The sequence below is a fragment of the Scomber scombrus genome, chromosome 11, assembly GCF_963691925.1.
Source record: "Scomber scombrus chromosome 11, fScoSco1.1, whole genome shotgun sequence".
Classification (NCBI taxonomy): domain Eukaryota; kingdom Metazoa; phylum Chordata; class Actinopteri; order Scombriformes; family Scombridae; genus Scomber; species Scomber scombrus.
In genome coordinates, this window is record NC_084980.1 from 5,022,856 (window position 1) to 5,036,553 (window position 13,698).

At 37.9% G+C, this 13,698-nt stretch overlaps 1 protein-coding gene across 1 annotated transcript in view; it reads right to left on the reverse strand.

Moving 5' to 3' along the window:
- The window catches only part of brinp2 (bone morphogenetic protein/retinoic acid inducible neural-specific 2), a 142,241-nt gene that overhangs the window by 83,499 nt on the left and 45,044 nt on the right, over positions 1 to 13,698 (reverse strand). The window contains exon 3 of the mRNA XM_062428738.1: positions 9,538 to 9,719. Within this exon, the coding sequence (XP_062284722.1) occupies positions 9,538 to 9,719 (182 nt within the window). The remainder of the gene's footprint in view (positions 1 to 9,537; positions 9,720 to 13,698) is intronic.

The window sequence follows — 13,698 nt, forward strand, 5'->3', positions numbered from 1 at the left end:
GGTGGACTGCCACAGGGTCCCAAGATCCCAAATCCACCAGCTTAACTGCATGTTAATTGTTTTTTGGCAATTTGATTAAGTGAAGATTTGTCAGGGAGTTTGTGCCACTAAAGTTACATTTCAATGTAGGCAGATCCTGCCTTATAACTGTTTTTGAGGTGAGGATTTGCAGAGTATCCTGAAGAGCTTTTGGTTTTGCCTGTATCCTGTCCTCATGCTGTTTTTCTTGTTCCCTGCAGTGCTGTCTGTTTTGGCTCCCGTCCCTGTTTCCTGTTCCCTGTAGCCCCGTCTGCTCTGGCTCCTGTCCCTGTCTCCTATTACCTGCGGTCTCATTTGCTCTGGCTCCCTTCCCTGTCTCCTGTTCCCTGCAGTCACATCTGCTCTGTCTCTGGTTCCTGTCTCGTGTCACTTGTCTCGTCAGCCATGCTTCCATGCCCTTGACCCCTGCTCTACCCAGCTTCCACGGATTCTGTTCCACACCTGCCTCAGCCCCAGTTTCCAAGCTACCAGCACTATAGGCCTTTTTCATACACATGTGCTTGCTTGGTTTGACTTGGCATGGGCATGGCGGGGATTTGCATCTCCATTACAACAGGGCTACCTGCTTAAAGGTGTCTTTAACTGATGACGTGCTTGTCTTGAGTCCATGATGTTTAAAAGTAGCAGTGTTTGCTCAGTCCCCCAGTGACTGTGACAAGTGGTCTAGAGGTGGCTGTAAAACAGTGGATAAACATTTAATTTCCTATATGCTCTTCATAGCAAAAGCTTTTAATATGAAGCAGCAAAAGCAAGAAGTGTTGGGATTTCATCAGCAGTAATTTAACCCTCACATACTGTTCAGGGTTAAATTTGACCCATTTGATTGCAAATGATACATATAATTTTTACAAGTTTTGACTCATATTTATTAAAAAATTAAAACAAATAATGTTGCATTCTTCACATTTAATATAGTTTTTTTTCCCATGAACGAGAAGTCTAAAAACTGAATAATAGACTCTCTCAACTCCCTGAAAGCGTCATTAAGGATTCATCTGGATTACTATCTATGAATGATGATGTATAATGATTCGTTGTGCAGAGATTTGGTAGAGACTAATTATGAGGGGATACTATGAAGAGAGAGTGAATATGAACAGTATGTGAGGGTTACCATGACTCCTATATGGCTAAAAGGAAAGGGGGGGAAAAAAGCAGATATCTGAAGGTACAAACAGGGATACAGGAGAGAAGCTAAACTTCAAACTAAAGAGATTCAGTTGGAAGCTGCTGAGAGCCGAACACACAGAGAGGCTTTGTGTTCAGAGAGCACAAGGGTTGGATGTCGGCCCTGCCGGCGAGATGACTACGCAACCTGCCTCTGAGCGGGATGCGGTGAAAACATGTAAAACTGAATGTTGAAACTATGTAGAAACACATACAAAAGCATGATATCAAACACATCAAAGCACGTAAAACACATCGAGAAATAAAAGAACTTAACGTGAGTGTCAGTAAAAGGCTTTGGGAAATGTATAATGATAATATTTGACACCACAGGGAATATAGGGGATTAAAATCATAGAAAAATGCAACAATTTATAATGCAGTTGTTTCTCAGTATAAAGAATATACAATCTTTAATTTTCGTAACCTTTACATACTGTTCAGGGTCAAATTTGACCAATTTTTTGCATTTGAATGCTGTAAAAACACCATATACACATTTCTTTTATCCGGATTTTCCTAGTGTGACTCACAGTTTACAAAATGGAAATAAAAATTGTTGTGCAGCTGAAACATTTTTATATATGCAAATGTACAAGTTTGACCTGTGTTTATTAAAGAAAATTCAGTGTCCTCAAATATTCTATAAAAAGTTCCCATGGACCATAAAATAGTGATTTTGAATGGGTTTTTCCATAAAATTAATCAAACTGAAGGATTACTCTAACATTTATTAATGACTGATGGGGAATTTATGAATGTGAACTGGTGTATAGACTTATTATGAGTCAGAATATGGACAGTATGTAAGGGTTAGCTGTTTTTAGAACAACACTAGTACATGTTAAGGTTTTACAGAGGAGTCAACTGTCTCTCTGCAGTTTTCCTGCTGATTTCAGCTCCTAACAACAGCAGCACTGTGGTAAAAATACCCTGCCTTCTTTTGTGTCAAAGAGAGCCAGTTCCTCTCTCATTCCCAAACAGCAAAATTCACACATGTTACAGAATCCTTACATAGGGTGAAGGCTCCAGAATGGTATGGTCTAAACTAACTGAATCTGTCACTTAAGTTCATTTACTTTTTTTTCTGCAGATGAATATAATGTATTTCACTCCCACCTCCTACTCTGCGCTGCAGCGACACAGAGCCCAGAGGCGTACATGGACACAGGTCAAGTACAACCCACTCAGTGTGGCTCCCTTCTGGGCGACGAGTTGATCTGGCAGAAAACAGCGCGGCAGGTGGCTTGCATACCAGAGATCCTCATTTAGCAGAAACATGTAAAGGATGCTCTTCTCTAAGTGGGAGTCACTGTGTGTTTGTTGTGTGTACACTTATAAGCTTGTGTGTGTGTGTGTGCGTGTGTACGCGGCTGTGCAAAATCTCTCTGGGTGACTGCAATTGCTGAAGAACACAGCAATCTACCTGATTGTTAGTCTTCAAGCAGAAAAGCTGTTCTATTCCTGTCAGCGTGGACAGGTAATCATGTTCAAATGTGAATTTGAGTTGTTTTTCTTCTCATTTGGAAGTGATATTAAATTTACCGCACTGATGAAAACAAACAGAACTGATGCACATATGCAGCATATTTCTAAGAAGAACTAATTTAAAAGCAGAATTATTGGTAGTTTCTGTTTTGTAATTTTGAAACACTGTTACAGTATATAGATGAAAAATAAATAATCTAAAGGGCAAATTTAGCAACCATAAAAAATAATAAATTGCAGAGACAAAAATTATAAATTGGGGTCAGTATGTATCAATAAATACAACATAAAAGAGGTAGTTCTACGAATATTAACTTACTGTTAGGTTTCTTGCTTAAACAGTGTTGGGGAGTAACTAGTTTCATCAACAGCATTTCGTAATTAAATTAGAAAATAAATAATCCGTTACAGTTACTGAGATAAATGTGTCATTAAATTACACTTACTGATGAAAATGTTGATGGGGGGCACAAACATCTGAAGTCAGACCTTTAACGCTTACATACTGTTCAGGGTCCAATTTGACCCATTTTTACATTTGAGAGAAGAAAAACGTGTTTTTGTGCAGGTGTTAAGTTGGACCATTATATCGTGTGATTGTAAATATTAATATATTAACAAAAAGTGTCAAAACTAAAGAATACACTCTCTGCTCCCTGAAAGCTTCATTAAGGATTCATAAACCCTAACCAATCAATTAATGACTGATGAGGTATTCATGAATGATTTGAGGTTCCAAAATGATGTATAGAGGCTAATTATGAGGGGATACTGTGAAATACCTGAATATGAATGGTATGTAAGGGTTAAGATTTTGCTCAAGAGGGTTTTTTTCTCATTTTTTATATTTAACATGTTACTGAATACATATATTGCTGTTTTAAATTCTTTGAGATCAATCTTTTTAGTAAATAAAACATGACGTGGGCTTATTTGGACCACACATGGACTTAAATGGTGTCACAGTACCAATTAAGCTCATGCCAGACTTTTGACTTTACAAAAATTATTTATTTTATATTCCAAAATCTACATGAACTAATGAATACATCTTCAAATGAGAGATAAATGTTGCTTTATAAGAAATGATCTCCCTTATAAATCATGTCAGTATACATGAAAAACACCTGAACTTAGATTTTGGTGCTTAATGGGAACACTTACCCTAACATCATCAAAAAGTAATCAAATGTAATAAGTTACATTACTTGGATTTGGTCATTGAAATAGTTCCATTACTTATTACATTTTAAATAGAGTAACTAGTAATCTGTAACCTATTACATTTCCAATCTAATGAGAATAGTTCACCATTCTTCTTGTGTTTATAATAAGTAATGAAATCCAAGGTCTGACATTTTCTAGCTTGATACTACACTATAGAGTCAGGTTAGTACCATACTTTGAACAGTCATTTGAGGTGTTTCAGTCATGTGGGCAGGATGCCTCGAGGACTTCTCACTCTGGAGGTTTTTCAGGCATGTCAAACCAGGAGGACACCCTAGGGTAGGCCCAGAACACACTAGAGGGATTACACTGTAAATTCCATGTGGCCCCGGAAATGCCTTGTTATCCCTCAGGAGGAGCTGGAGGTTGTGACTGGCTAAGCCTGCTGCCAATGCAACCTGAATCCACTTAATGGAATAATAGATTCTCACAGCTTTTAACACTAACAGTTATACTAAAATGTCAAGTTGTACATATTTCTTAGTGCATGTTTTGCATTTATTATACAAGATGAAGGAGTGATGCATAGGAAATGAGGGTAGATAGGATTGGTCTCTTTCACACACCAGTAATGGTGAAAGTTAACATTTCAACCACTTATTCGTCACTTTTAGCATTCTATTTTGACCTTTCCACTCTCTGGCTGTCTAGTTAGCTTCTCAGTCCAAGCACGTGTGGTTACAACTGATCCAGGTTAGTGAGCACCATGTTCAGTACAATCAGCTTGTTGCAGCTGGTAATTTATTTGTTATTGTGAGACTAAATTTACTAAAGAATAGCTTCACACACATTTCTAATCTTATTTATTTCAAATTAGCATAGCTACTCCACAGTCTCTCCATGTATGCTCTGGTAACTGCTGAAATACCCTCTGGGTAACACACAGCCCCAGCAGGGAAACACTGCCATGGGCGACTAGTGAGGGGAAACATTATTTAGCAGACAAGGTTACATTTCCTTTATTATAACTGTATACATAACTACTGTTAAATGAAGGTTATTTTGATGTTTAAATCAATATTTGATAAATTTAGGGATTATCAGGTTTACATTATTTATTTTTTGCAACTTTTTGGACTAGTTTCAAATTGTCCTGTTAAAATTAGACAAAGTTTCACAGTCTTAAGCCCCTAGTGGAAACAAAACTCAAACAAACTTTTCTTCATTTCACTTGACAGCTGCTGCATTTGAATTGTAATTTAGGTTGATTTTTCTAACTTTCAGTGTGAGTCTCTTGAGCACAAGCTGTGATAACGCTGCTACTTTCTTGGTTTGGTATACGATCCCTCTGGGGCAGGGCTGGTTCCCTGCGTTATGTAATGCTGCTGCATCGTTCTCTACCCATTCTAATGTTACTTTTACTAAAGCTTTACCCGCCACAAAACCCCCACAAATGTATGATGTGGGTGGATGGGAGGACATTCTACTCTTTAAAAGAGTTTGTAGGAGTCATTGGTGTGTCATTACTGTTGACAGCTGAAGTTACTCTGACTGTGTAGTTGGAGTCTAGGAAAAGTGGAGTGGCTATTTTAGCAATTTTACCATCATGCAGTAGAGCATTTATTCACTTTTCATGTCCATTTTCTCCACTGCCTGACAGGAATATCCAGAAATGTGGATTTTTTCCCAAATAACATCCAAAAATGTTATAGAAAACTGAAGTCAACTTAGTCAGAACTGCAGTAGTACAATTTGGCAAAGGCTATTTGAAATATCAATGTATGCTAATTGCACCCCAGTACAATTAGAAATGCAAGCTATTTGTACCCTGCTGTGTGTGTGTGTGTGTGTGTGTGTGTGTGTGTTTGTTTGTGTGTGTGTGTGTGTGTGTGTGTGTGTGTGTGTGTGTGTGTGTGTGTGTGTGTGTGTGTGTGTGTGTGTGTGTGTGTGTGTGTGTGTGTGTGTGTGTGGGGGTGAATTTACAAACTGAAGGTTGTAAATTCAGATATTTTCGGGTTGTATGCATTTACTTAACAAAGTTATGAAAATGCAGCAGCAGTTTTTCAGCTGAAAACATTATCAATATATAACTGCTGCTCCAGAGATTCAAACCCATGTTTCCTGCACTAATGACGGACAGGTTGCCCATTACGCCACCGCTTCGGTTCTACGTAGTGACGTGACAGCCCAATATGTTTGCTAATACGGAAGATATTGGCGACAAATTATTTCTAACTGACAAACTGACGCTTGTATGCATTCACTGAGGAAAGATTATGAAAATATAATACAATTTTCCTGCCAGAAATGTCTTTTAGAACAAACATTAGAGAAGAAACCTTTCTTAATTCGCCCTTTTCTGCTGGCATGGAAGATGAATGTCCGCCATGTTTTCACGTTGTTATACGTCTAGGGTGCAAATAGCTCAGCTGTGTGGCCGAGGCTGTTTGTACCAGGGGTGCAAATAGACACTCCGATACAATTTTTGGTACAGTCAACTTATTGCAATACCCTGATTAACCTGTAGGGGTCTCAGGACAACATTTTGTTGTTGTACGCTTCCTCACTCATTACCCTAACCAGTTTTGCCCAAACTCCCACAAACTGGAATACACTGTCAGCTAGTTTGTGATTATTTAATGTAAAGAAAAAGAATTGTTGATAAGTATGTGACATGTGAGTATAATATCAACTGAAATGTTAAAGGTATTGTGATTCCTTCCTCTTCTGATGCCCTCCTTAAGGGTTTTGTAGAACCTCTTAGTTTCCCTGTGTGTAAGTGTGTATTTTTGTGTGTGTGCGTGTGGACGCATGAGTGTGCTGGGGATACACAATGGATTGTTGATTGCTTTGAGTGCTGGTAACCAACAGCGTACATCCCCAGCGAGTGAATGCGTTATTGTGTTTGGGCTGGAAGGGTGTAGGAGACAGACTTTAACCAGAACCTTTAACTTGAGTTTATTTACATTATAATCCCATACTTCTAATTTTAAGTCAATTCAAAATGCATAAAGAAACCCGCATTTACTGCACATTAAGGATCCCTTCTCCACTGCTTCGGATATGATTTGACATATCAATTATTATAAAGCATTTAAATACTGCTTCCATCAATTTTGCACAGTTGCGTCCAGCACAGCTCCACTCAGACAGAAATATGAAAAAGTACTGTCAATATTTTGACTTAAGTTCTCGCCATTAAATAGGAATGACAGGCAGTCTGCAGCTGAATTTGCACAAAGCGTGTTTCACAGGATATCACTGGATGAAGTGAAAACAGGCCCAGCTGCTGTGGAACAACAACAAAAAAAGATCTTAATGGTTGCCACTTCAGCCGAATAATTTATCTGCTAATGTTGACGTGTTTGTTGCAGGCGCGAAAGATAACTGATTGTTTTAATGCGACGGTCGCTCATTAGTCTCTCCCTGCAGACACAAATGAATCAAATCGAGCAGGATTTCAGCTCATCATCAATTCAGGCTTAGAAGAGAATGTGGTCTTATTGTAATAGCTGTGTGACTGAGATGCAGCAATCACACTTCAGGAAGCATTGTCACTTTTTTTTTTTACATATTAAAGTGCTGGTTTGTGCTGATAAACCTTAACTATGAAAATGTATTACTCTTAAGAATGCAAGGGTTATTTTTATGTTCCCTTTTTTTCTCTTTTTGGAGTACAGCTTGTACTGCAGTAAAGTTTGTGTTGTTCTTTCTTGACTAGAATCTTGCTTTTGTTGAATCAGTTCTCAGATGTAGGGGAGACCGTGGTTTGTTGTCACACTTTTTTTACTCTTGTGAGAATTGCTGATCATCAAAACATCTTTCAATAATCATTCCTACATTAAATGGAAGCTTAAGGTATTGGCTTCAAATGGGTATCAATTTCACTTTCACAACTTCACCAACCACATCACTGTGTTGGTTGTCACACACAAAGAGAGAAATGAGACAACCATCCCCGACCGACTTCTTGACAAACATTATAAGCTAACTACCACACGGCTATTACCTTTGACTTTTTAATAATTGTTGGATTTTTAAATGACTAATAACATACAAGCTTATAATACAAAAAACCCTAACCCTAACACCTACATGAAACATTAATCTGACCCTTAAAAATTATAAAATATCTCCTCACCTCAAAGTTTTGTGTGTTCCACAAAATGACCAGTGCAAAATGGGAAGGATGTTAGGCTAACTGTCTGATATCAACATCATGTGACAACCTACCCGTGTGACAACTAACCCTGGTCTCCCCTAGTTTGGATAAAAGCGACTTAAGAATTGAAATTGTTGTAAATTGTAAATGATGTTTTCAACCAGATTCCCCGTAGTTTAACATGTTTATGAAAATATCCAACAAACTTTATCATTTACAATTCAATTTCACATTTTCACAACTTTTCTCTCTAGGTTAAAAAGCTAATTGGGTTGAGTACAGGAAGTTTTCATGCGTTCTCTGTTTCTCTCTTGCAACCGTTCAAACGCTCCATTGACTCTCTCAGACCTTTTTTATATTTATATTCTAAGCGTGCAACATTCCACGTTTTCAGAGCACTTGGAAACGAGCCACCTCATTCAAATTTCCACACGGTTGACTCTTAGCAATTTTTCATTCAAATCAGATTTTCTTACTTAAGTTGAAGCATTAAAGCGAAGTCCGCACACCCACACACCTGCTGTCATCTCATGAAAGATAACAGATCCGCCTCTATGTGAAAAACATATCGCTTGGTTATTCTTTTGCTTCCAGGCGTTGGGAGAGAGAGAAAAAAAATAAAGAAGAGATAATAAGATTTCTTTTTCTGTGTCCTCTTGAGTGGATCTTTCAACAAAAATGGTGCCTCTTTGCAATTAATGATGAAAAGAGCTAGTAAAACGCCTGGCGGTAGATTTGGGGGGAAAATGATGATTCACCATGTCGAGGCAAGTCGAGTGTTGATTGAGCAGGTAAATAAAATGCACCAAAGGACTGGCTTATGTGCTGGAAAAAATGTGTTAAACCACTTACAAATCCTCAAGTAAGGGCCACTTTGCACCTGAATCTAAAATAATTGGACTTTTTTATTACACATGATAATTGCCAGCGGTTTTAACCCTCATGTGATACAGGTGCACTCACACAGCTCATAACCCGGTCCAGATGGTAAACAATACAACTCAGTATGCTTTAATAGACTTTTCCCACTGGGACTTTAAAGAAACCTGACATTTGCTATGCTTTAGTGCCTCTGCGGGCTACATTGCATAGTCTGTGCTTTTAATCCTGACTGCCATATTTTAAAAAAAATGCCATGTCCTCAAGTGCTCTCTTGCATCTCCCCGTCAGCTTTTGAGCAACGATGCACCTTGAAAAATAATCTTTAGAAAGATTTTCTGTGCATACATTGAGAGCAAGTAGAGCCATTTATTATAAGTACAGCATGTGGTAATATATTCCAAAGGGACAGCTTTAAAGCACCGTTAATGTTTGTTTGTCTACACTGATGGGTGGTAGTTTGTGTACTGGGAGAGCTCCAAATATTCCACATGTAGGTGCTGTGTGGTACAAATAGGTGTGGCAAGACATTTGCCACAACAAATTGAAATGAAAGAATATGTATCTGGATATAGCTATAGGTAGGTTTTAGTCCCTGGCTGTGTAGATAAGTGCTCCGTGGATGATTACTGTACCTTTATAGCAGAAGTGGCGATCTGGAGGTGGTGCAGTCGCCTTAGGGTACTTTCTCGATCTGTGAAGTATGACGCTGCCAGCTGATGGAGCAGCTCCAGAGACACCACGGAGCTGTTGCTGCTGCCTTCTGACTTCTTATTCAGCCTCTGCTTGTCCAGGAAAATGGTCAAAGACTCCTCCCCTGTGGATCAATCAATAGCTTAATCAATCTTCAGTTTTTCAGTCAGAGAATCTCGGCTATTTGTGCTTTAATTAACGTTTTTTATTGGGAGTAAATGAACACCTTTAAAAAACATACCAAAAAAACCCATACATAACAGCATCATGTAAAAATTATCATTTGTGACAATCTGCAAAAGTTTAAGAAAGTGCCAAATTCAGACCATGTGATCAAAGTTTGTTTGAACGCTACGTTGGACAAAAGATGTGATGCCTCTTTTAGACCGCATCACCCTGAAGGTAACAGTGCGTCTTCGGACCATAGAGGGTGAAAAGGGTCTGCTATGATCTTGTGAGCTAAATTCCTGGTTTACTGGTCTGTCATGTAAGTAATACAACACACTAGTTGCCCTGTTTGTTCTTGTTTTGTACAGATTATGCTCCCCACAACACCGAACACAAAAGGTCAATACACTTACATAAAACAGTGTCAGCATAGTTCTGTCCACATTACAACTTCTATCTTTCCTTAAAAGATAGTTTCCCTTAAAAAATGGAGATGATGTGTTTGCAAAGCAGGCATTGGTGTCTATGTCAGTTTGCTATCAATACTAGTGCCCAGGTGCTTATACTCATGCACTTTCAGTGGTTCATTATGTTGTTCATAATTACAGGAGATAGAGGGGAGACGGTTTCTTCTGGAATCAATGATCATTTCTTTAGTTTTCTTTGTGTTCAATGCCAACAAGGAGAAGTGGTTAATCTCAGCTCTATAACTTGTATAATCAATGGTTAAAAGGCATATCAGAGCTTATCATTATACATTTATCCTTAAGATTAACACAGTCACTGATACAATGTGCACAGTAAAGATGAGAGGACACAACCTTGTTGTACCCCAGTCAGGATGCTGACAAATGACTTTCCTCCATGGACATCATTACACTGTTGCCTCTCAGTAAGAAGGTTGTATATTTATCTTATGAGGACATGATTTACACCCATGCTGGGCGGCTGTGGCTCAGGAGGTAGACGGTCGTCCACCAATCGGAAGATCGGCGATTCGATTCCTGTCAATATGTCTTTGGGCAAGACGTAACACCAAATTGGTCCCGATGGCTGTACCAACAGTATATAAATGTGTGTGAACGTGATGAGCCGGTTGCACCTCTGTTTGGCCCCTGCTATCAGTGTGTGAACAGGTGAATGTGACATGTAGTGTAAAAGCACTTTGAGTGGTCAAAAAGTCTAGAAAAGTGCTATGTAAGTACAGTCCATTTACCCAGCTTCACTGTTATAGATCTGTATGGAGAGTTTTAAAGGCAGATGAGAAATCTGCAAACAGTATATGATGACGGGGTTTGTAAGCTTGGTTAAGAAGTGTTAATGTTGCATCCTCTACACCTTCTTCGCTCTATATGCAAACTGTAAAAACATCAATGTGACCATTAGTTTCAGATTTAATATATGAAACAATTCACTTAAAACATTTAATCACTACTGAAGTTATGACATAATTTAATTCAGAGGAATTTGTCTTTTTTAGGTTGTGGCATTAACCTATAATTCGATCTGCGAAGTGGTTATGAAGAGAAAAAGCAACGAAGGGCAACATTTCACCAGGCCGGAGAAAGAGTTGATGTTATCCTTGGAAGAACTAAAGTGGTATTCTGCTTTTTTTTATTTGACATTTCTTTGGCATGCTTTCACCTTCTCACTGTGGTTTTGTGGTTTATCTCTTGTGAAGCAAAATAATGTATCACTTGCTCTTACTCTGCATCCCTTCATCAGACAATCACAGAGCCATTTACACCAAAGCCATGACAAGACGACAAAGTCTAACGGTCTTTTCATAACATAGTTGAAGCTACTCACAATTGCTGATAAGGAGAACTGGAGATAAGGAGAGCTTTCTTTTTTATGTTGGAAAATCAAAACATGTATCGCTTTAAAATGTATTGATTTAAAAGTTTAATCAGTAATATTTTATGGGCTGAAGTTCCCAATTTCCTAAAGACGCAGAGCTGGTCCAACTCTGTGTATAAATGCTCCAAACTACCAGTTATACTTTCCAATTTGCACTATTGGTTTAGTTGGAAAGCAGCATTTGAAAAGGGGGGGGACATTGGAACCTGAAAAATCTCATGCAGAGTTAACACAAGCTATTCACTAGACACATAATCTAACCAGTGTTGCCATATGGATTGACAAAAAGTAGCCAAATCAGAACCTAAAACCTGCCCAATTGTAATAAAAGTGGCACAGTTTTATTCGCATACTTAATACCACAGTTTCAATAAAAAACATTTATAATAGAAATCCCTTTTAGATTTTAGATAATGTTACATTTAACATTTAAAGATTTCACTCACATGAACAGGTACACAGGTATAAAGGACTAAAATGTATAAAATGACATCCATATTTGTTTTGTTTTCAGGCGCTAATATTAAGTGCAGAGTCGGAATTATCTGAGCTTTCAAGGGGAAAATGGTGTGGTAATGGTGACCTGGATGCTGACATGCTATTTTCTAGTCAGAAACTGAAATGATAACTCACAAATACATCAATTTGGAATCAGCCTGATGAACTCATCCAGCTGTCGAAACTCATTCTACTCAGATGAGACGAGGGGCCAATTTATTTGAATATAGCTATTTGTCGGTAAAACAAAACAACCAAAAACACAAAGTAGCCCACCACTTATTTTTTTACCTGGTGGAAATATAGATATCAATTAGCTAACATGTAATTAGCTGAAATGTTAGTCGAATCCTTAAAAAGCTCACATAGAAGAGTTTAACCTTTGTTATTGTTGTAGTTACAGCTGCCAATAGGTTTTGCTGAAGAGACATTATATAATTTGCACTAATGTGTGATACTGTGTAAAATGACAACCCCCAAAGAGCCTGATTAAGCCTATGTTTTGCCTAAATCAGACGGAATTCATGATATAATTCATAATTCATGGATATTATCAGAGAGGTCCAGGCTTTGAATCACAAAAAGACTAAAAAGAACAACACTAGCTATGTTCCAATCCATGAGTATTTGATAGTTTGTGTAAGCAGAGGAAACTGGCTAAAAGATTACCAATGATCAAACATTTTAAATATAGCATGATTCTTTGTTTTTGTCTTTAGATAAAAAGCATAGCCTCCCCACTACTTACTCATTCATTTTCTACGTGTGTTTACTTTCTGAAGCAGAGTTTTTTTTACTATGACCCAGCTAACATTTAACATTTAATACTTCACAGCTCAACAGAACAATAGCTGATGAGAGCAGGTATAAAAAGAAAGAAAAACAGAACAAAAGAAGTGTTTTTGGGGGGTTCTTTTCTTTCTCAGCCACAATCTAATCAGTATGCAGACTGGCTCGGCCCATTTAGTCGAGGCTGTTAATTACATATAGAGTCTAACTATCAGTCTGCCACTGCATTCATCTCTGCTCTGTCTCCCACGCTGATGCTCCAGTGCATACGTCCAGTGATAAGTGGCAGCAAAGTGAGGCGCCTAAGAATGCCAACCTAATGCGTCACTAAAATACCACAGAGATTGTTAAGAGTGTGTCAGAAAGCAGGACTTTTGTCTATATGTGAATAACATGCATTTAAATGGGTGGTGTAGAAACACTGCTCATTTTAGAAGATGTATGGGTGACTTTAGTATCAAATTATAGTATTTTGTCATAATTTAAAGTCCATTACAACCCTCATAAGTAAATAAGTATCCCTTAGTATTTTATGCATTTGCTGTATATTATAAAGTTTGACCGATCTGAGTACCCTGGCCTTGTAAATCTCTTTCTGACTCTGATGAAATGGATGCTTGGAAGTGTTTATACTCACTATCAATTTTCTACAAGTCTCCATATATATATATATATATATATATATATATACACACATATAAAAAAGTCAACTGTAAAAATGTACTCATATATCTGAGGCTGCCATGTGATAACCAGGATCAGCAGTGTATCAACATCATGAGGTTGTC